Source organism: Sipha flava, unplaced genomic scaffold (genome assembly GCF_003268045.1).
Source record: "Sipha flava isolate LNK unplaced genomic scaffold, YSA_version1 50_pilon_pilon, whole genome shotgun sequence".
Classification (NCBI taxonomy): domain Eukaryota; kingdom Metazoa; phylum Arthropoda; class Insecta; order Hemiptera; family Aphididae; genus Sipha; species Sipha flava.
In genome coordinates, this window is record NW_020273428.1 from 1,470,528 (window position 1) to 1,491,841 (window position 21,314).

The 21,314-nt window shown below is 27.9% G+C and overlaps 1 protein-coding gene across 1 annotated transcript; it reads right to left on the bottom strand.

The window, feature by feature from the left end:
* Window positions 1-3,456: 3,456 nt before the first annotated feature.
* Window positions 3,457-16,431, bottom strand: LOC112690539. Its single transcript, XM_025564573.1, has 6 exons — window positions 16,414-16,431; window positions 12,592-12,626; window positions 12,319-12,399; window positions 7,904-8,046; window positions 7,748-7,831; window positions 3,457-3,544 (listed from the first exon to the last, which is right to left on the bottom strand). The coding sequence occupies exons 1-6, from the start codon at window positions 16,429-16,431 to the stop codon at window positions 3,531-3,533; spliced, it is 375 nt and encodes a 124-aa protein (XP_025420358.1). The 3' UTR covers window positions 3,457-3,530.
* Between the last annotated feature and the right edge of the window lie 4,883 nt (window positions 16,432-21,314).

Here is a 21,314-nt window from a genome sequence, read left to right on the forward strand (position 1 = left end):
ATTTTGCAATTTTTTATAAACAAACTAATCTTTTTTGTTTTTTTGCTTTTAGTAGTATCGTGCGCAAGGATGGATGAGGGGGATACATACCCCCCATGGGCTTTTTTTTTTTTTTAGTCTTAAACGTTTAAAAACGTATTTCAGAAATACGACGTGGCGAAGAAACGGTTAAATGGATTGACGTTAATAAAACATACATCGAAACATTTCATTATCTACAGTACAAATAATTGATGAATTCAGTGTAAAAACCAAATGGATGAATTTCCACTTTGATTGAAATTTTTTTTTTTTTGTATTATAATAAAGAATAAAGATTGAAAATAATACATTTTTATCTATGTCTTCCCCCTCCCTCATAGCAAATTACTGCGCATGCCACTGCTTTTGAGTCCAATTTTCTAAAGTTTGCCGCTTTGGAATCTTTTAAGTTTAATTAAATTACATATTTTTTAACAAGATCCGTGGTTAACAATTTGCTTAATGCTTCATGCTTAATGTTTTACACCTATACCCTGCAAGTGATTTTGATTTTTATGTCGAGGATTTCCTGTCGTGTTCCATGTGGAAGGTTTCCTCTCATATAGTTCCAAGAATTCCATAATATGGTCATTGAACTGTTCCATTTTAATTTAATTAAAATTAAAGTATAAAATTTTTAAAAAAATTAAAAAAAAAATACCTATAAATTGGCAGGTACGATACATAGGCCGTGGGATTGGTCGTATGACGAGCCGTGCTATATTTCCTTTATTTATTTTATTTTGTATATAACTATCGGCTGATTTGAATTTATATAAATGTAATAAGATTAATACTAATGATAAAGATACAAATAATAATAATAAAGCACTAAATAATAGTATTAAAAATAACTGAACAAAGAAAGACATAACTAAATAAATAACATTAAAAACATGTAAGTAAAACATGTAATCATTTAAAAAAATTAAAAATTTGAATATAACAATTACAAGAAAGTTAATTATAATGCAACTCCAGCCTCATTTTCCGATTTATTGCGTCCATCCTGAATTCGCGCAATTTCCCCACACTGCCTTCATATTTTGTATTTTGGCACTCTTCGACGATATGTCGGATCGTTTGATTAGCTCAGCATGGGTAAAGGGGGGATTTTTCCATTCTCCACTTGTTGATTAAGCTTTTGCATCTTCTGTGCTTAGTTCTAATCCGATTTAATTTTGTCCACGCTATCCGTGGGAGATCATAACCAGGGACTCTTGACTTTCAATGAAGGTGACGCCTTGTACCCCTGAGTCCCTCCAGCTTGTCTTCCATGTTTTCAACAAAGCTTTTACCGGAAATTCAAGGTCCAATATCTGGTATCTTGACTTTAGTCTCTTTTGAGGATGTTTAGTAATATCTCCATACAGTGGGAGGTCTGAGTTGCTTTTTATCTTATCCACTATTCATCCTGCACGCATCAATCTACGTAAATCCGGTGGAGCTATGTTTGCAAGCATCGGCAGCCACTGCACTTTGGTCAATCTTACCGTACAGGTAATTACTTGCATGGTCTGGTTGAGTTCCATTACCACTTTTTTACAGTGTATGCTTCTGAACCAAACTGGGACGCAGTATTCGGCCACGTTATATGCCACGGCTAATGCAGATGTACGTAAAAGACTGTTGCATTACTACCTCAATTCGTTCTCACTAGTATTGCTATTATATTATTTATCGATTTAATTTTATTTTTACTCTAAGTGATTTTTAAATTCAAATAGCATCTGAGTTTCCATCAGCAAAAACATGATGTCAATTTAGATACTATAGCAATATGCTTAAAAGATTTTCCTATCGCTTTTACTGAAACATTAAAAATTATTTCATTGATAAAAACTTTACTAATTACAACGGCATCAAATAATAGGTTTTTTTCATCGCTCAAAAATTTTAAGTCATATTTACGCACTTCCATGGGCGATGAAAGACTAAGTGATCTCATGGTACTTAATGTTAAAAAAGAAGAAGTTTACAACATAAGTCTAGAAAAAGCTGTAGATGTATTTGCTACATTAAAAAATCGCCATTATCCGCTTTTGTAAAATATAATTAATTTTTTATTTTTCTGAACTCTGCTTGTAAAGTATATAAGTCATACGTAAAATATAATGATAATTTATTAGTGTAAATATGATGTGCTTTTTTTGGTGAATTTTCTATCTTCTAGCTTTTATGCATTATTAGTTAGATAAAGTAATCACAGGTAAAGTAATCAATTATTTATTTTATTTAGTTTTTAAATAGTGTTTTTACTATTTAAGTCGATTGTGATTCGTAATCTACGGAAGTATTAAAAGCAGAATAATTTACGTAAGTAGATATAATTATCTATTTATACTTATGAAATTTCTAACTTTCTAATTAGAAAAAAATTTCTATTTAACCTTATAAAATTTTAAAATGGCCTACTTGACACCCCGCAAACCCCAAAAAAAAACTGAAATGACGCCCCTGCTTATTATATAATAATAATAATAATTATAATAAAAATCATTAATATAGTTGTTATAATATTATATTATATTAATTCTAAATTTAAAATTTATGATTGTAAAATAACATTTAATTAACACTAATCCAATGCAATATCCCTTGAACTTCACATAAAAAAAATGGAAATACTGTTTCTATTTATGGAAAACTGACATAAGTATATTTTAATATTTTTGATATTTATAATAATTTTATAATAATGATATATAAAAAAGTATAGCTTTATCTTATACTTGATTTTTTCTTAAGAAATTTGATATTGTTGTTTGTTTTGCGAAATCTCACCAAGGAGTGGTTCAGCCACATTTTTCCAATGATACCATCAGGAATTAAATTTTCAGCCAAATAAATATCAGTCGTTATAGGGATTCCATCAATTTCTACTACTGCTTCGGCTCTTTCTTTAATTAATACATTACATTTTCCAATACCATATAATTCCTTGTTAACAATATATCTTTTTAAATTCCATTTTTTTACAAGTTTATACTTTATCAGTGTATAATAACTACTAGAGTCGATAGTCATTCGAATTTTATGCTTGCGATTTATTGTGGCCTTTTTCACCCATGGTGGTATGGGGGTTACGATAATATCAACAAAAGAGTGGTCTCGAGAAGATACTATAAACCGCTTCCGAGTCTTTCGAAAGTCAATCGCAGGTTGTCCTAGCCAATCGCGCCCTATGAGCATTTGGTATTTCATTACGTTGTCCGGGACCACTAATATTTTTATATTGCCAGGAGAAACACCATCTATCGTTATACTCGCAATCACCGTCTTAGTCAATTGTCCCGGAAGGCGATATTTATGCCAAGTACCAATAAAATCCGTCTCTTCATTTTTTATATTTAGATTATAGAACTTTGCTGTACTTTCTTTTATAAAAGTGTATTTCGACCCCAAATCCATCAATACTGGAACTGCAACTCGGGAATTTAGGATGGCCTTTTTAATAAATACGTCGATTCTTCTTGGTCTAACAATTACAACTTCAGTTTTTGTACTTGTCATCTTACATGACCTAGAAAAAAAAAAAAAATTATTCACAAAATAATTTTTAACTTATGGTTAAAACAATATACGACCACGATTTAAAACAATCAACAATTCACCCGTCTAATAACGATGTATAATTTTTACTTAACGGTTACAAATTAAACGAAGAACTGATAACGGAATTTGAATGAACAATAATTTACTACGACAAATGCTCCAATAGCTTTTAATGGTGAATGAAATTATAAGGAATGTCAGTCGATATTGATGGGATCAGACTTATCGGGTTTGGGTTTTATCAGAACTGATATCACAAACAAAACAAACCATTAGCATTACAAATGTATATGAATAATATAAAAAAAAATTGGATAGGTAGTACAAAACGAGCGTCTAATAATACATGGTACGAGTACATCTAATCAAAATTTATCTGAAATTCAGATTCTGAAACAAGCGTCTAGAGACAGCGCCTCTTATTTGCACTATTATTATCAATTTTACATTATCACTACAGTTGCCTTATCACATAATCGATTGATTACATTTAAATATTATATTTAAACAAACAGCCATTGTATTATATTATTTAATAATTATATTAATTATTTAGTATAATTTATTTATATAGTACAAACTACAATGTCATCAAGTGAAGAATTAGAAATATTATATATGTCTTTCCTTGTTGTAATATTTTTTTTATTTTTCAATATTATAATCAGTTTCATTTTGTAACTGATCAATTATTACATTTGGCGGGATTCCACTTTCAATTTTACCTATAATTATAATAATAAGTACATATTATATAGGTATAATTTCAAAATATAATTTAGTACTTTAGTTTCTCAAGTAATTGAATATAATACAAGATTCACTCTACAGTACATTTTAATTAAATATAGATATTTTACATAGTTTAGTTTTGTAGTCTTGTGAAAAATGCTTTTATTTTGTATTCAAATACTATTAGATTATTAGAATATAATATTTTTTGCCCCGCTAATATTTGTCAGTTTTGGATTGGATGGTAATGAGTATATGAGAGAATATGTATTCAAATAATTTACAAATATTTTACAAACAAGACTAATTTTAGATATTATTATGAATTTTTTAAATCGTTACCTTGAAGAGAACAAAATTTTAAATTTATTACTTCTAATTCTTCACTTGATGACATTGTAATTTGTACTATATAAATTAATTATACTTAATAATTAATATATTACAATTACTATAATTATTAAATAATATAATATTATGGCTGTTTGTTTAAATATAATATTTAAATTGAAATCAACTGATTATGTGATAAGGCATCTGTAGTGATAGTGTAATACTGATAATAATAGTGCAGATAAGAGGCGCTGTCTCTAGACGCTCGTGATTCTGAATTTCACAATCACACATTATGCCTTATCATAATATCAGTTTAATAAATATTGATAAACATTTAATAAAATAATTTAAAATAATTTTGTATTTTATTATTACTATATTTTATTTAAATTATTTGATTCATTACAAGGTAAGGATTAAAATAATTTGATATAGAAGTATAATAATATACTTAAGATATTTGTTTCAATAAAATTATGTATATAATTTAATTGTGATCCTCCTGATGCTCACAGACCAAAAAATAAAAAATAAATCACATCTTAGTATAACAATACATTCCTCGTTTCCAGTACAAAATCCCTTTGAGCACATTCTACATTTTTTACCTGAAAAATAACTACTCGTTTGCACACAACGAAACCTGTCGTTAAACTAAAAACTAACGACTTGTTGACCAAGTACTTAAACAATGATTTTGAAAATGGTCAATCGTAGAAAATTTTTTTTGGATTACTTACATTTTTTGGATTTAATTACCCTTGAAAAAATTTCAGATGGATTATGTGATTTTATATCGATAGCACTTAGTACAAAATCTTTTACTACTTTTATATTTTTTGGTTTTTTGACATGGACTTGTGAACCTATTAATAATCTTAAGAACACTAATGGTGCAGAAAGTTTTCACAAACATTATAACAGTCAGTTCTACATTGCTCAGTCACACATGCATCAAGTAATCGACATTATTATAGAAATTCAAAGTGAAACTGATTTAAAAATTAATTCAATCAACAGCTTTCATACTAGCAATCATATGCTTTAAAATAAAAGAAATGATTAAAATATATTTAGAATGGATATAAAAATAAAACTATTGATTTTTTAAATTATAAGAAGAAAATCGAACTTAAATTCCACCATTCAAAATTAGTATAGTAAATATTATTTAGTAATTTATTTATAATTTCAAAACAGAGACAGACTATAAGAACTACTTATGAATAGTATAGTTAAACATTTATTAAATATAATAAAACATACATAAACATTTTTATCACACCTCTGCAAAACAGATTGTTGTAATCCTATATTAAAGTGAGAAGGAAAACGTGCTGTTGTGCTCAAGCAAATCGTAAAAACTAAATAAGTGCAAACAAGTCGTACCCCTCGTTAAACTCTAAATCTAAAACTATAATTATAAATCGTAATTGTAATTCTACAATTACAATTTTGTATTACTGAAATTGTAATTCTACAAATTTTCTTGTTAAATTTATTAATGTATCAAATAATTTTTAATCATTACATTGAAGTGAATCAAATTTTATTGAAATTATTTCTGATTTATAAATTAAATACATTATTTTATGTTTATACTATTTATGATAATAATAATAAAATAATTTTCTTAGCATGTTCAGTACCGACAGTACTGTAATTTCACTTTTGACTTTCATCAGAGGACTGCTGTTTTCACTTTGAAATTTTTTCAATTATGACAATAATAATACATAATATTATATTAAAGCATGAATTGTAAAAATTACATTTTTATTTTTACCAATAAACATAAATTTATATTTTGAGTGGTATATCAGAAAATCAATAATAAAAAATAAAAAAACCAGAAATCATAGTAAAACCATTGAAGTTAAATATTTAAAATTATTTTTTTAAATATTATCAACTGATTCCCAAGTTGAAACCATTGAACTAATATATTAATATTTAATTAATATATATTTTCTTTGTATGCTTTTATTTCAATACTACCGCTCATTTATGTACTTATTTCACATTATATAATATTGTTAACTTGAAGTGTATGCTTTTATTTTAATATGCTTTAAAGGTTGTATAAATGTTTTAAAATGTAATAAATCAACTATTATATTTTACAATGGTTTCTTATATAAATGAATATTTTGATAGCTTATTTTAAATTAAATACTTTTTTTTATTATTAATTTATAGTTTTATTGTTATTAAAGGAAAAATATCTGGCTGAAACCAACTCAACATAAGTTACATTAGTTAACATAACAGATCATATAACTCCAAAGTTATGAATATAGTTAAAGTATCTACAATATCTCATAGTATCTTTAAAAAAATGATTTATTTTAGGAAATGTTGACCATGAAGTATAACAAAAATGTATTGAAAATTTTGTTTACTACTGTTTTGTTTACAGTATTAATATTTTCTAAATTATAACCTTACAATATTAAGTTAAGTTAGGAAAGTAGTAAGTAAAATCTAATGTAAGTAATAGAAACAGCTCCAGTACACTTTCATTCAATTATGAATAATATTATGAACACTATGTTTTTATTTTAATAAATATTATTTTACATAAATTAAGTTGTTATTTCATATGCTTGCGTTATGAATTAAAACTCTAACTTTTAAGAAAACTAAAATAATATCGCGGTAAAATATGTTATTAAGATATTAGCGCAATGTGTTAAGCGAAAATAGTAACACCATTAGTATGTGTCATATCGTTCTAACATTCTCCCTCGGACAACACTGCTTGGTAAGCATTCCAGTTATCATGTAGAGCTCAATGGTTGAGACAACTTCATAGTAGTTTAATACTTGACAAATGACACTATCTCTAGATAGTCGTAGGTATAAATCCTTCAATATTGATATGGTTCAATACCGCGGTCATAGTTAAACAAAATTGATATCTGTTTTAGTATCGGTTCATCGTTGTTTTTCAAAAATCGACTGTCGATAACATAGTTAAGAAGTTCGGTTATCGGTACAAAATAAGTTCACCGTTGGATCACCTCGGGGTCCATGTTGAACTTTTTGGTGTCTGTTCACCAATTGAAGGAAAGAGCTTACTTAAAATAAATGTACTACTGACCTGTTGGAACTCGAATATTGCATTTGGATGCAAGAATATGGACAACAACGAACACAAAATGTAGACGGCAATCAGTGAGCTGTTCTATGAACAATATTATCATTAATTATTTGTTACTAATGCGAATTGAAATACAATTGTCATTTTTGAATAAACCTGCCACAGTTAATGTCGTCGAGTTGTGTTGATATGGTTTTTCTGAGTCCTGATGAAACGTCTGTAACACGGTCACTGTGATGCACGGTGTATGTGGCGCATCCAACCAACAGCGATTAATCTCAATCAAGCGGTTACAGTACCTACGCAAATAAAAGGCCGCGTGTTATCGTACAACTCACAATGGTATTGTTCCTACCATAAATCTTTAAACCATGTGGTGACCATGACTATAAAAATTTTTAAGTAAACAGTACACAAAAATTCAGTAAGATTATGTGTTTAGAAAAAGAAAATGTCAAGATGGATATTTTATAATGTGCTGTTTATCTAACTACAATATGTGTTATCAGCCGGAAAAATGCAAAAACGATTTGGCAACTAAATTTTCGCAAATCATGTGCATGTCGTTATTCGATTTGTAATTTTTATTATTATTTGTTTGTTTTATTGTAAATACCTAATATGTCACGATTTCTAGTTGCATTAATAAAGAGAGAGGTTTTAGCTTTCATCAGTAAGTTAAAAAAAATATTTATTTTCATATTTGTATCAATACATATATTATGTATTTATTTTGTACTTGCAATTTTTGCAAAGTTCAAAATGTTTAAAATTAAATTAAAATCAGTGAGTGTTTATGTTTGGCACATTTTGAAAATAATTGCTTCTTACAATGTGTCCATAGTAAAACATTAAACGAAAATATCATTCATACAGTTTCAAAAAAATTGGTAAATAATCATAAATTTATTATTTAGTGTATGTATATCATAGGCATGTGTAGGGGGTATGCAGGGTATGCAACTGCATATGTAAACTGCAACACAAATCATATGCTATAATAATGATTTAATGTGTTAATGAAATTAAGAAGTACAATAATTCAAGCGAGATTAAATAGCTATCAACTACAGAACAAGAAATAGCTATAAATTAAAATCCCGAAAACATTATTGGTGATATTAAGAACTCAATTGTACGCAGAATCGTTTTATGATTAATTTTGATTATTTATCAAATTTATTTTGTTTTTAATTTAAGTATATAATTACGTTTTTATTTATTTACCCTATTTAAACGTATTACTCAAACCATTTCAAGTGTTATGTATTTAATTTTTTTTTTTCATAATTTATTTTAAATTTTAATTATGAAGACAGTTATAACTGAAATGGCAATTCAGTCACTTTTTTCAAGAAAAAAAAATTAAAATTTTAAATTAAATAGTTATTAAGACCAGAATTTCGAATGCTTAAATTAACTTTCAGTTTTAGATGGGGGGGGGGGGGGTAGGCAGTGGCAGCCTTTTGCATACCTTGAAAAAGAGATCTGCGCACACCTATGATGTATATAAAATATAAATGACACATTGTGTGAGTATGCCTATTTTAATAAATCTTTAATTTAATTTTGTAGGCTATAAAGTGTTTTCATGAGCAGAAACCCTCAAAGAAACTTGAGAAATTACTTATTGTTCAATAGCTGTTATTGTAATCGCAATTTTAAAAATTTAATTATCATTGGTAAAAATTTGAATTTAAATTATTTTCTTGTAAAAGATTAGAGCTGAAAGTAGGTCTTCCACAAATGAGCATACTAATTTTTCATCATATACACCAAAACGAAAAAATAATAATATTGTATTGATTTATGTTAATACCAATTTGATGTTAATTATTTGTTTTATTTTTAATCATAATTATTAAACGATAATGAAATTATGGTCCAACAAGATGGTGGCGATTGCCACCACCAAAATATTTCTAATAAAATTGGTTTTGACTTTAGAAAATTAAGCTTCTTCGGCAAAGAAAAAAGTGAAACTAAAAAAACTAGAAAGAAGGAAAAAGCAATTATTTCATTAAATTATAGATTGTATAATTTATACTTGTTATAATATTGTTAATGAAAATATAGAATTTTCAAAGTGATTAATGATATACTGCTTATGCATAAAAATCAAGTTATAATGTTTAAAACCGCTTCGATGAGAATAAAAATCTTATGACAAATTTGCTCGAAAATAACTGTGGGAAGTTACCCAAAAGTACAGTGTTGTGATTTGTAAATTAACAGTCATTTTAAATTTTTGTTCTCCCATGATATATACTTGATATGCAATGATTTAATATTGCTTTCTCCTTGTAGACTTAGTAAATGGTACATGCATGTTGACACTAAACCTAACTATATAGTAAAATCATTGAGCACTTTAATTGTTTTTAGAAATTCACTTAATACATTATATTATGCTCTTATAATGGATAAGATTAGAAATATGAGATATGAAAGCTTATTGAATGGGATGGTAAATGGTAAATATTATCATGGATTTGTTAATTTTGGTTCAGAGCTTAATGGTTGTTTAATTAATTGATCTTTACATGGCTCCTGAATATTTTTTATTAATGGATGTTGATATTTATAAGTTGTGAAAGTTTTTCAAAAGGATATTTTCATTGTAATCGCAGGCTTTTATTGTAAGTCAGAATCATCTAAAAATGTATTTTGGTAGAATTAGATCACTTGATAACAATAACAATAATCTTACTGATCCTCAATTTTAATTTTAATACAAAAAAAAAAGATTATACATACTTAAATTAAAGAAAATAGATTTGGCATTTGTATTTCATTGGAATATGTTTCAATTCTAAATTGTTCTTCCATTTCCAATAATTCTTTATTACATAAAATTAATATTGCTAATTTAATATTAAATAAAGATTGATTGAATTAGAACCAGAAAATACATAATTTAATCTCAAGAATTAAATTCATTGTCATTCTCAATCGTATCCAATTATCTGTTTTTTGTCTTTTTCTTCCTCTTTTCCCTTTAACGTTCATTTTAAAATCACTCTTACTGCTTTTATTTCCTCTCGCCTCATCACATGCCAGAACTCAATTTATTTTCTCTCATCTTGTCTGCTATCAACACTACACAAATACTACCTATCACATATTTGTTCCTTATTCTATCTTTTTTTTTCATTCCGCTTATCCATCTAAACATTCACATTTCCGCAGTAACATTAAAATTAAATATTTATCTAAAAATAAAATGAAACAATATCATTAAAATAATTTTATAACAATCTCACTACATTTAGAGGACAATAATAGAAAATTGTAATATTATTATTGTAAAAAATTTCAGCATGGCAGTTTTTTAATTTAAGTTACAATTGTGGGTATATTAAATGATGTTAATATTTTTATTTTGTTACAGTATTATGTAACATTAGATAAATATGCATTTTAATTGTCTATTTATATTTATGAAAATATTTTTTACTGTTTCAGATGTACACTACCTTACCCCTTGATATAAACATTTGTAAAATCTTAAACTCATTGTTTTTCTGGTTGTAATAATAATAATAATATAACAAAATATGAGTTTTAATTTAAAGGAATTTAAATTTTAAAAATTACTGCACGAGTATTTTTATATTAAAGTTATGAACATGGTTATATTATTCATTTGTAAACAAACATTTTTTGAAATTTTATTAAATAATAATATATTGATGAAACCTACAACAGTTTTTTTTTTTTTTAATATAATACATTTAATAAACATATACTGATATAATAATAATCACATACAATACATGATCAACGGTATAGCAGAGGACCTAAGCTCATTGAATATAGATAATTGACATGAAATGGTATGAGACAGAAAAAGATGACGGTTAAAATTTAGAGAGTAGTATGGCCAAAAAAAGAAGAATAAATATATACTTAAACACATTATATTTTATATCTTATAATATGCTATATTCACTCTAATTATGATTATTGTCTATAATTTACATGAAAAATTAATGGGTAAAGATCTAGAATTAATAATATAGTTTCAAATGTTATTGTTATTAAATATTATGACAAATTGAAATACTGTTAAATTTAGTGATGGAAATAATTGAATGATATTAATAATCGAAATAATGGTACCTACCAGACATATTTATTAAAAGCAAATTAATTGAATTATTCGAAAAAAATTGTGTGTTTTATTCAATGCACATAAGGAACTAAATTAAAAAGTCAACTGTCCATCAGAATTGTATAATTATTTATTTTATTTTTAATCATTGGTATTATTCCCGGTATCGGTAATTGCTACACTAATCGGTTTAATACGTAGAAATATTTGGATTCAAAATGCATTTCACTTTCACGCTTATAGATAATCATTTGATTATTTAAACAACCAGTTCAAGCAGCTAAATCATGAATCATTCGATTATTCTGTTTTCGACTACTATTCATTCGATTATTCCCATCACTAGTTGAATTCAAAACTAGATAACGTGGTTTACCCCCTCGCCTCAACGTATGACGAAAGATGCCCGTGTATCCAAAAAGTAATTCCTGGGAGGAACATAAATATTACTACTGACCTGTTTCCGATCTCGAACGTCGATTCCGGAAACGTGGACACGGGTGGAACACGAAATCTGAACGGCAATCGGTGAGCTGCGCTGTGAACAATACATTCGTATGTACAATTCGTATAGTGTTTATTGATTGTTTCTGGAATAAAAATGGTAAAATAAAACCGTTGTTTAATAGTAGATCAACGCGTTCAACGTCGCCGAACGGCGTCGGTACGGTTTTTATTTTGATGGTGAATCTGACACGTGCGCGGATGAGATCACTGCGCCATTACTTACTGCGTGGTGCGTGTAATCCGCCCGAACAACGTAGACTAACGTCGGTCCCCGGCGTGCGCAGTACGAACGTTGACGAACTGCCGGACTACAGTTGGTGCACCTTGCCGGTAACGCGAGACCGACGGTTACCAACTATTGCCGAACGGGCACCGATAAAAACCATCGGGAAGCCATCTTCCCGGTGAACACAACCGGGTGTTGTTGCCGACCCGTTTGTGCATCGGAATAACGCGGAATGCGTACAATGCCGTCACATTGGTCGTTTACACTGTTGCCGATCAGGCACCAATAAAAACCACCGAGAAACCATTATCCCGGTGAACACAACCACGCAACCGGGTGTTGTTGCCGACCCGTTTGTGCATCGGAACGACGCGGAATGTGAGCAACGCCGCCACATTCGTCGCTTACGCGTGTTTTCCGTTTGTAAACCGGATCGTCCCCCCCCCTGCCGCCATTCATTCTTCGAAGGGTGTTGGTCGTGTCTCCGTGATACGGGTCCCGGATTAACGTGTTATACCGCTGAGACGGACGGATCCTTTTGTTAAACAATTCTCTCCGACTGGCACCGTCGTCATAAATACAACCGAAGCACTGGTTTTTAGTGCGTTGGAAAGATTTTTAAATATATTCATTTGTTACAACGGAGAAAAAAACTATTTAGTCGTTCTATAAACGTAAAACGTACTAACTAATACCTCGCCGTATTTGAACTCAAAATTAGCAGTGCAATCTGCACCGTTTTCACATTGATTGTAGTATTTGTTAATTAATCATGATGCGTAATATGTGTAATAATAATAATAATATAATATTATGTGTAAATAGTTAATGCTTAGGATTCTAGAAATTATAATCCGTAGGTAGATACTGGAATATCATTCCGCTAATAAAATTTTTTCTTCTGTTTATCTTTTAACTTTTCATTAAATTTATTATTGTTTTATTAAAATATCTTACATGATTAAGACAATAGTTTATATGACTGAAGTCATATTTTCAATCCCATGAAAGACTATTAAATTGTTGATACTTTTATCATAAATACGAGTATTATATTATAATTATATTAATTTATCAGGAAAAATGACATCATGAAAAATGTACTACAATGTCAATAAAAATAAAAATTGGCGAAAACTTCTAAAATCAATAAAACATTTATCATTTTTTATATATACGACTGATCATTAAATCATTATTTTAAAATTTATCAGATTTATAAAACAAATAAAAATATTTTACGAATTTTTGAGTGTTAACCAGTTTCAAAGAGTTCATAATAAATTTAATTTATGCACATCTATCACATGCTAATGTGAATGAATATTGCATAAAAACTGTATAAAAATAATATTGTTATAAAGAGTTAAAATTGGGAATGAGCGAGTATCTTAAACCTCGTGGAAAAAATTTAAGAAATTAATTTATTTTCCAAATCCCGAAATTCTGTTTATAATTAAAAATTTCGAAATTCTGGAAATGAAATGTGGATGATTAAAAATTAGAAAATTTGTAAATTTATATTTTATCATTTTAGCTACCTAGTTATCATTATAATTAAAGTTTATAATCCATTTCAAATTATTATATAATTCAATATTGTGACTAACTTAATTTAATGTTTTCCCAATCTATTTTTAGATTTTTCATAGTTTAATATAAATATTGACAGAAGTTTTTATATAGATTGTATTATTGGTACTTGACAGTTGCCACTTAGTTGTTTATTAAGCGTTTAATTAAAAAAATTGTATTTAAAAATAAAAAACTTCGTAGATTTTATAGATTATTCTACATTACTACTAGCTCTACTCTATTAAATCAAGTTTTTATTCCAAAACTAGTATCAAAGGTATAACAAAAAATGATCAAAGAATTAAATGTGAGAGATTGTAAAACTATATGTTTGACAACTAATCTTTGGACATATACAGCGAATTCTTCTTACTTATTTCTGGCTGCAAATTTTATAATTAATATTTTGATGAAATCTTATGAAGCTACGATTGAAATTTCGACTGAATGATGTTCTATTGCATCTATGGTATTACCAATCGTACTTGGTATTCAGCCCTTATTAGAAGAATTCATGATAAGTTAATGGTTTAAGCTTTGGCAAACAGATTTTTATATCTAAGAGATTGAAAACCGAAATTGATAAGCCATACAGCAAAGAGTAGCAATTCTCAATCACTAAAAATCAATGGCGTAGATGAACTGTATTTTTAACAAATACTAAACTAGCCGTCAATAATCGTAAGCATTGTTGGTCTTGTTGTGGCGAAAAAATAAATTTTCATTCTTCTTTGTTTAATCTTCATACGTGAATATCCGTTTCATCTAGCTGTTTCAATCATCTCTCCTATGAATGTCTTCTTCTTTAATTGCATCCATTGATAATTAATCCATTGATGAAATTAATAATTTATTATTTAAATTACATTTTAAACTTCACTTCAACTTGTATATATATATGAAACATATTGAAGTTAATATTTATTTTCAAGTGACCTAAAGTTTATTTTTAATTTAACTTAAAATGATCAAATAAAATTATGGGCTACATTAATATAATAATAAATGTACAGTAACATATTACTTCGAAGAAGTATCGGAAGAAGACGAATATCTTGGATGAAGAATCTCCGTGATTGGTACAATATAACATCTATTAAGTTTTTTTGGGCATCACTTGACAGGAATGACATTACAAATATGATATCCAACATCCGGAACGGATAGGAACTCATAGAAGAAGAACATATCACCAATCAACATATATTTAATAATCATGTTAATTTAATTTTCACAATCTTCTTTTTTAAATATAGATACCTATTTGAATTTACTTCTTTATTTTTAATGACTGCAATATTCCGTTCTCAATATCAATACCATTCATTTTTACAACTCCAATAGTTTAAAATTATCATTATAAGGTCTATTATTCTTTGCTTCATAATAAGTTCTTTTAATAACTGAAAACTTAGATTTATTAACTTTAAATGAACTATTTTCAAATTGTTTTATTAATTTGTCAGATTCTCTTTCATTCAATATATTTGAGGCAAATGAATGAATTGCTATCTGATTTAATATTGGAGAACAGATAGGCTAGATTTTTTACTATTACTAATTCCTCCACTTATAATACTAAGAAAACACTAATGATATTTCGACGATAGTATTATTAAAATAGTGTATATTACTAAGCTTTTGACAATAAGAACTGACAATTTTACCATTGTAACAAACATATTTTTGTTTTGACGATTGTCACTACACAAAGGTCCAATCATAAAACCACTGGGTTTCGTGAAATCATTTAAAAGTCTCATAAAGTTATAAGTAAAATCCAAAATGCTTATTTGTATATACATTATTATTTAATAAAGTAATTTAATAAAACAAAAATTAGTAAATGATTAATACTCATAGATTAATATAAAAATAAATAAAAAAATAAATGCTGAACTGGGGGTATTATTATATTTTTTTATTAATTTTGTATCAGATGATGAATTTTGAATTCAAAACCGGTCGTACATCACAAATATAATAACACTGTAGGGCCTACAGTGTAGGCTCTATAAATTATTTATTTGACATGCATTGTTAGATTTTAGAAGCAGAATCTAATGTACGGATAAAATCAATTGACTGTAACTTATTACAAATATATAAAAATATTTTTTAACTACATGAACTCAAAGTATTGCTAGAAAAAATACATTCTGCCAATAATAATTTTAAATAGATTGACACTTATTTTAAACACAGAAATAATTAATTTAAATAATTTATAATTTATTAATTTACTTTTTTACTATCCGACATATTGTTAGTTAATATTAGTTCATAGGAACGAAGTTCAAAGAAAAAACAAAATGTATGGTACTCTCCAGGAGAAGAGAAGATCAGCCTAATCTACAAATAGATAATTTCACATTTGAAAGTGTAGAAAATTTTAAGTATCTGGGTGTGAACATAAACAATAAAAACGACATGCATCAGGAAATAGTTGAACGGTTAGCAAGTGGAAACCAATGCTACCATAGCATCCAAAAGTTATTGAAATCTAAATTGCTGTCGAGAAGGTCGAAAACACTACTCTATAGCAGTTATCTGAGACCAATAGTTACTTACGCGTGTGAGACTTGGTCTACGACGAAAGGCGATAACAAAAAATTGGCAATATTTGAAAGAAAAGTTTTGAGAAAAATTTTTGGCCCGGTGTACAATCCCGATCTAAGAACATTCGAAAGGCGGAAAAACGAAAATTTGAACCAATTGTATGGAAAACCAACAATATTAACGTTTATAAGAACTAGGAGAATGGAGTGGTTTGGACATATTTGGAGAGCTGAAGATAATATACTCAAAAAGGTCATAACCACAACGATGCAAAAAAAACGACCACTGGGTAGATCGCGAACGAGATGGAAGGATGCTGTGGAGAAGGACGTTCAATTGGTGGATGTGAATGCGTCTGTTGAATTAGCACTCAACAGAGAAAGGTGGAGAGACTTACTCGTGGCAGCTCAGGCCCTTCAAGGACCGTTAAGCTGAAGGAAGAAGAAGAAGGAACGATTCTAGTTTAGCAACCTATAGATTTTTTTTATTTTTTTTTTTCCAAAATGTGTTTTTTAGGGTGTCTTATAAGTATGTAAAAAAAAAGAAGCCGAGATAAACTTCGTTTTGAAGTTATTGATGAAAAACTTCAAAAACTTGAAGTGAAGTCCTTTGTGATATTTTCGCCTTCCGAATTTTGATTCGTCAACTTCAACAATTGACCCCGGTACACCTACATACGAAGTATTTAAGAAGAATAATGCACTAAAAATTGTCTAATAGTGTGGAAATGAAATAAATTTTTTTTGCAAACGATGCATGGCAATGGTATTGGCAATGGCCAATGAAACTATTATACGAGTGTTTCGGCACTCGTCGCTGCGCTCCTCGGCGCCATCGCTTCGCTTCGCAAATCGAAAATATCCTTCGACTTGCTATGCAAAACCACCTCAAGTAGGTATCAGTGACAATAAAAATGTAAATATGTGAAAAATTAAAATTAAATATTCAATTCTAAGTATTTAAAAAAAAAAAAATGCGCGTTATGAAAAAAATGAAGTTTTTGAAGTTTTTCTTCAATAACTTTTAAAACGAAGTTGGTCCAGGCATCTTTTTGTTTACATAGGTACTTATAAAACACACAATTTGGAAAAAAATTAAAAAAATTGATAGATTGCTAGAATTATGCCAGTTCATTATTAATTGGCTTATGTTTTTGGTCATTGTCACAGAAGAAAAATAATTTATGATATTTTGTTAAGTACGTTTGTCCATATCGACCATATAATATTATTTTACTACTAATTAAAAATCATGTCTACAAACATGTGACTTATTGGTTTTGCCAATGACAAACTGACAAAAATATAACGATTAATATTGAATTTTATACAAATCACGTAATAGTCGTCTAATAAATAAATAATAGCCATCAAATTTCAAAGTAAATATTTTGTATATTATATTATATTATATTGTATACATTTTGCGCGAATTATTTATGCGATGATATTGTAATAACATTTAATATTGAAAACTTTAAAAACAGCTATAGTCTGGTGGTACCTAAATCAAACACACTGCCAAGGCCCCTGAGCATTCCGGTAAAATAAAATAGTATAATTCCGTACGCTGATGAAAAAACTGACGGTTTTCAAATTCAACTTCCCTTCTTTTCTCAACTATAATCAAATAAAAACGAATAAAAAATAACATGTAGCGAATGACAACGTAATACGATGGATCGGCGGTAATTGACAGACTGGCATCGACGTGTGCAATCGACGTAAATTCCGTAGACGGCTGTTCAATCAAACTTGAGCGATAAGACATGCTTGGCCAGCATATATATATATGATACAACAATAGCCACCGGTAAAATCAAATGTATTTTAATAACGATTTTTAATTATTTTTCCACTGTCTGCGGGCCGGATAAAAAAGCTATTTTTGGACAGTGTAAAATCAATGACCGAACTTGGGGGAGGAAGACGGAGATTCAATCTCGGGTGCAAAATTTTAGTAAGTGTAATTTTTGTAGGATATAGCCTTCATTAATGATTACTAGTTGGATATTTTTAACTTTGTTACTGGTAATCTCTTTAAAACTAAATAAGTATCATTGTATTCTAATAATTAGAAGAAAACCATTGTAGGGAAGGGTTTTAATACTTTTTCTATGATATAGCGTAATTTTAACATTTCAACCAGGCGTACAAATTCCTAGTTTCGTCTCTATGTAAGTGCATACCAGCAGTTCCCAAACTGTGCTCCGCACAATTATTTTTCAAGAGCGTTGTTCGTTTTACCATAAAATATTTAATAATATAACAATTAATAATCATTACTAGCAACAACATACATTTGTATTCTAACAAGACTCCATCAAATAAAATACAATTCATCAATAAGTGTACAAACAATATTAAAATCCCGATAAAAAAAAATATAATTGTTTAATTTTATATAATACGCATTCCCATTACAGGTATACCAGATATATTATATTTATTATACATTATTTCGTCTTAAGTTTTCTCCTACGTACATATCATAAATAATATGCTGCATAAAACACAGGCAAATAAAACTAAATATATCGTAGGATTTTACGAGAAAATATTATTTGAAAAAAAGCTTGGTGGCTGAAAAATGTTGACAATCATTGATGTATATAATATACTTATTATTATTTTTTAATATTTTATGTTGTTGATAAATTAGAATCTGGCTCATACAAATGTACGAATTTTTAATTACATAGGTGTGCGCACGGATGCATTGAATGTTGTTTTCGCTGCACTTGACAATTCATTATGGATTTAGTGTGCTGATGGATATTAATTTGAAAGGCATACATAAAATAAATAGTTTAAAAAATTTAAATTAAAATTAAATATAAATTGTACTCAACGTTTCAACTCTTTCTAGCACGTTAAGATATACACAATACCACCAAAAAATGTCTCTTCCTACGCGGTGGGAAAAATATTATATCACCTATAAAATTATTTTTTTTAAATTTTCTGTCATTTGTTGTTTTAAACATTATTATATATATGGAAGAAAAAAATCAATAAATAAACCAAGAAAAATCGTTGTAAGTAATTTATTTCAGCGTTTTTCAACCTAGAGGTCGCGAACCACTTGATGAGAGCCATATCCGTCGGAAATAATTAAACGCTTATTAAGAAAAACAATTTTTTATTTATATTTAAAAAAAATAATAATACTATAACATTTTTATAAAATTGAAAAAGTTATTTTGTAGTATTAACACTTCAATAACTTCATTTTATTCATTTCGCAATTCAAAAACTTGTGTTTTTGTTTCGTTGATAGTTTATGTCATAATAATAAAAAATAATAAATAAGGAATTTAAAACAATTTGTGAATCCACTGAAATGATATTTTTACTATGTAAAAATTAAAAGAGTTTTAAACGCGAATCAGTGAAAAAGGGAAAATTGAAAAAAATTAACTTTTTGGGCGTGAAGTGTATAAAGAAGAAATTGCAGTTTTGTTTGACTATTTCAAAACAATTTTTAAAAAAATAACCTTATAGGTATCTATGTAAAAATGATCATCCATTATATGTGTCACTGTGCGACAACGATGCGTCGGTAGAAAATAGTTATTAGTGGTCGATAAATGCCAATGATGGTACGCATACTGTGCGGGTATATTTATTATTTATTGGTAGTTGAAGTGTGGATTTTACTTTTTTTTATTGTTATTATATTTATAAAATGGCCAAAAATCATACTGACCATGAATTAAATCAAATGATTTACGAAGATTTGCCGTCAGATAATGATAGTGTATCGTCGATCGACAATATCGATGACAACGAAATTTATTATTTTTTAAATAAATATTTTTTTTAACGTTTTTTCCAGATATTGAAAATAATTTAAACAAACGATGAACTTGCAATGCCCATACTGATTCAAAATGCAGCGAGGGAAGAACCAACTTTTGATAAAAACTCACTTATTCAAGACCATTCTATTGAATATGTTTGGTCGTTTAGCGAAAATATAAATACGGACATTTCTACCTTTGATTGTTTGTAAGGGCCAAAAAATATCGTGGAAACCCCATCAGAAAAACTCCATTCTAAGTTTTCAAACTTTTATTGGCGGACAAAATTATAACATATATTACTTTTTATACTAATTTGTATGCAAATCAAAAATATATTTGAAATGGAAAATCGTACATGAAAACAAATACTAACAATATAAAAATTCATTTATTTTTAGGTATAAAAAAGCAATGCAGCTTTAGATACTATTGGTCATCAGTTCCAGATTTACATACATATTTGCATACATATAGATTTGCATACATAAGTAATATTATGCCAACGAATCGTTTTATTTAGATACTGTCACATTTGCATTTAAATGATAGTTCAGTCATTCCAAAAAGAAGCGAAATAAATGTTGATAAGTTATATAAAGCAAGACCGTTCTTAAATTTTATTTTGAAAAATAATCAGTTGTTTTATAATCCGAATCGAATAGTGACCGTCGATGAATCGATGATTACATTTTAAGGTCGTAATTCAAAAGAGATTCATCAGAGAAATTTCGTAATATAGCTGAAAAAAAACTTAGGTGTTCCGGTGATTAAATGTTTATCT

Coding starts and splice junctions, on each gene's coding strand:
- LOC112690539 (XM_025564573.1), bottom strand. Junction 12,400..12,591: donor CGGATTACACGCACCACGCA/GTAAGTAATGGC, acceptor TATTGTTCACAG/CGCAGCTCACCGATTGCCGT. Junction 8,047..12,318: donor ACGTTCGAGATCGGAAACAG/GTCAGTAGTAAT, acceptor TTATTTGCGTAG/GTACTGTAACCGCTTGATTG.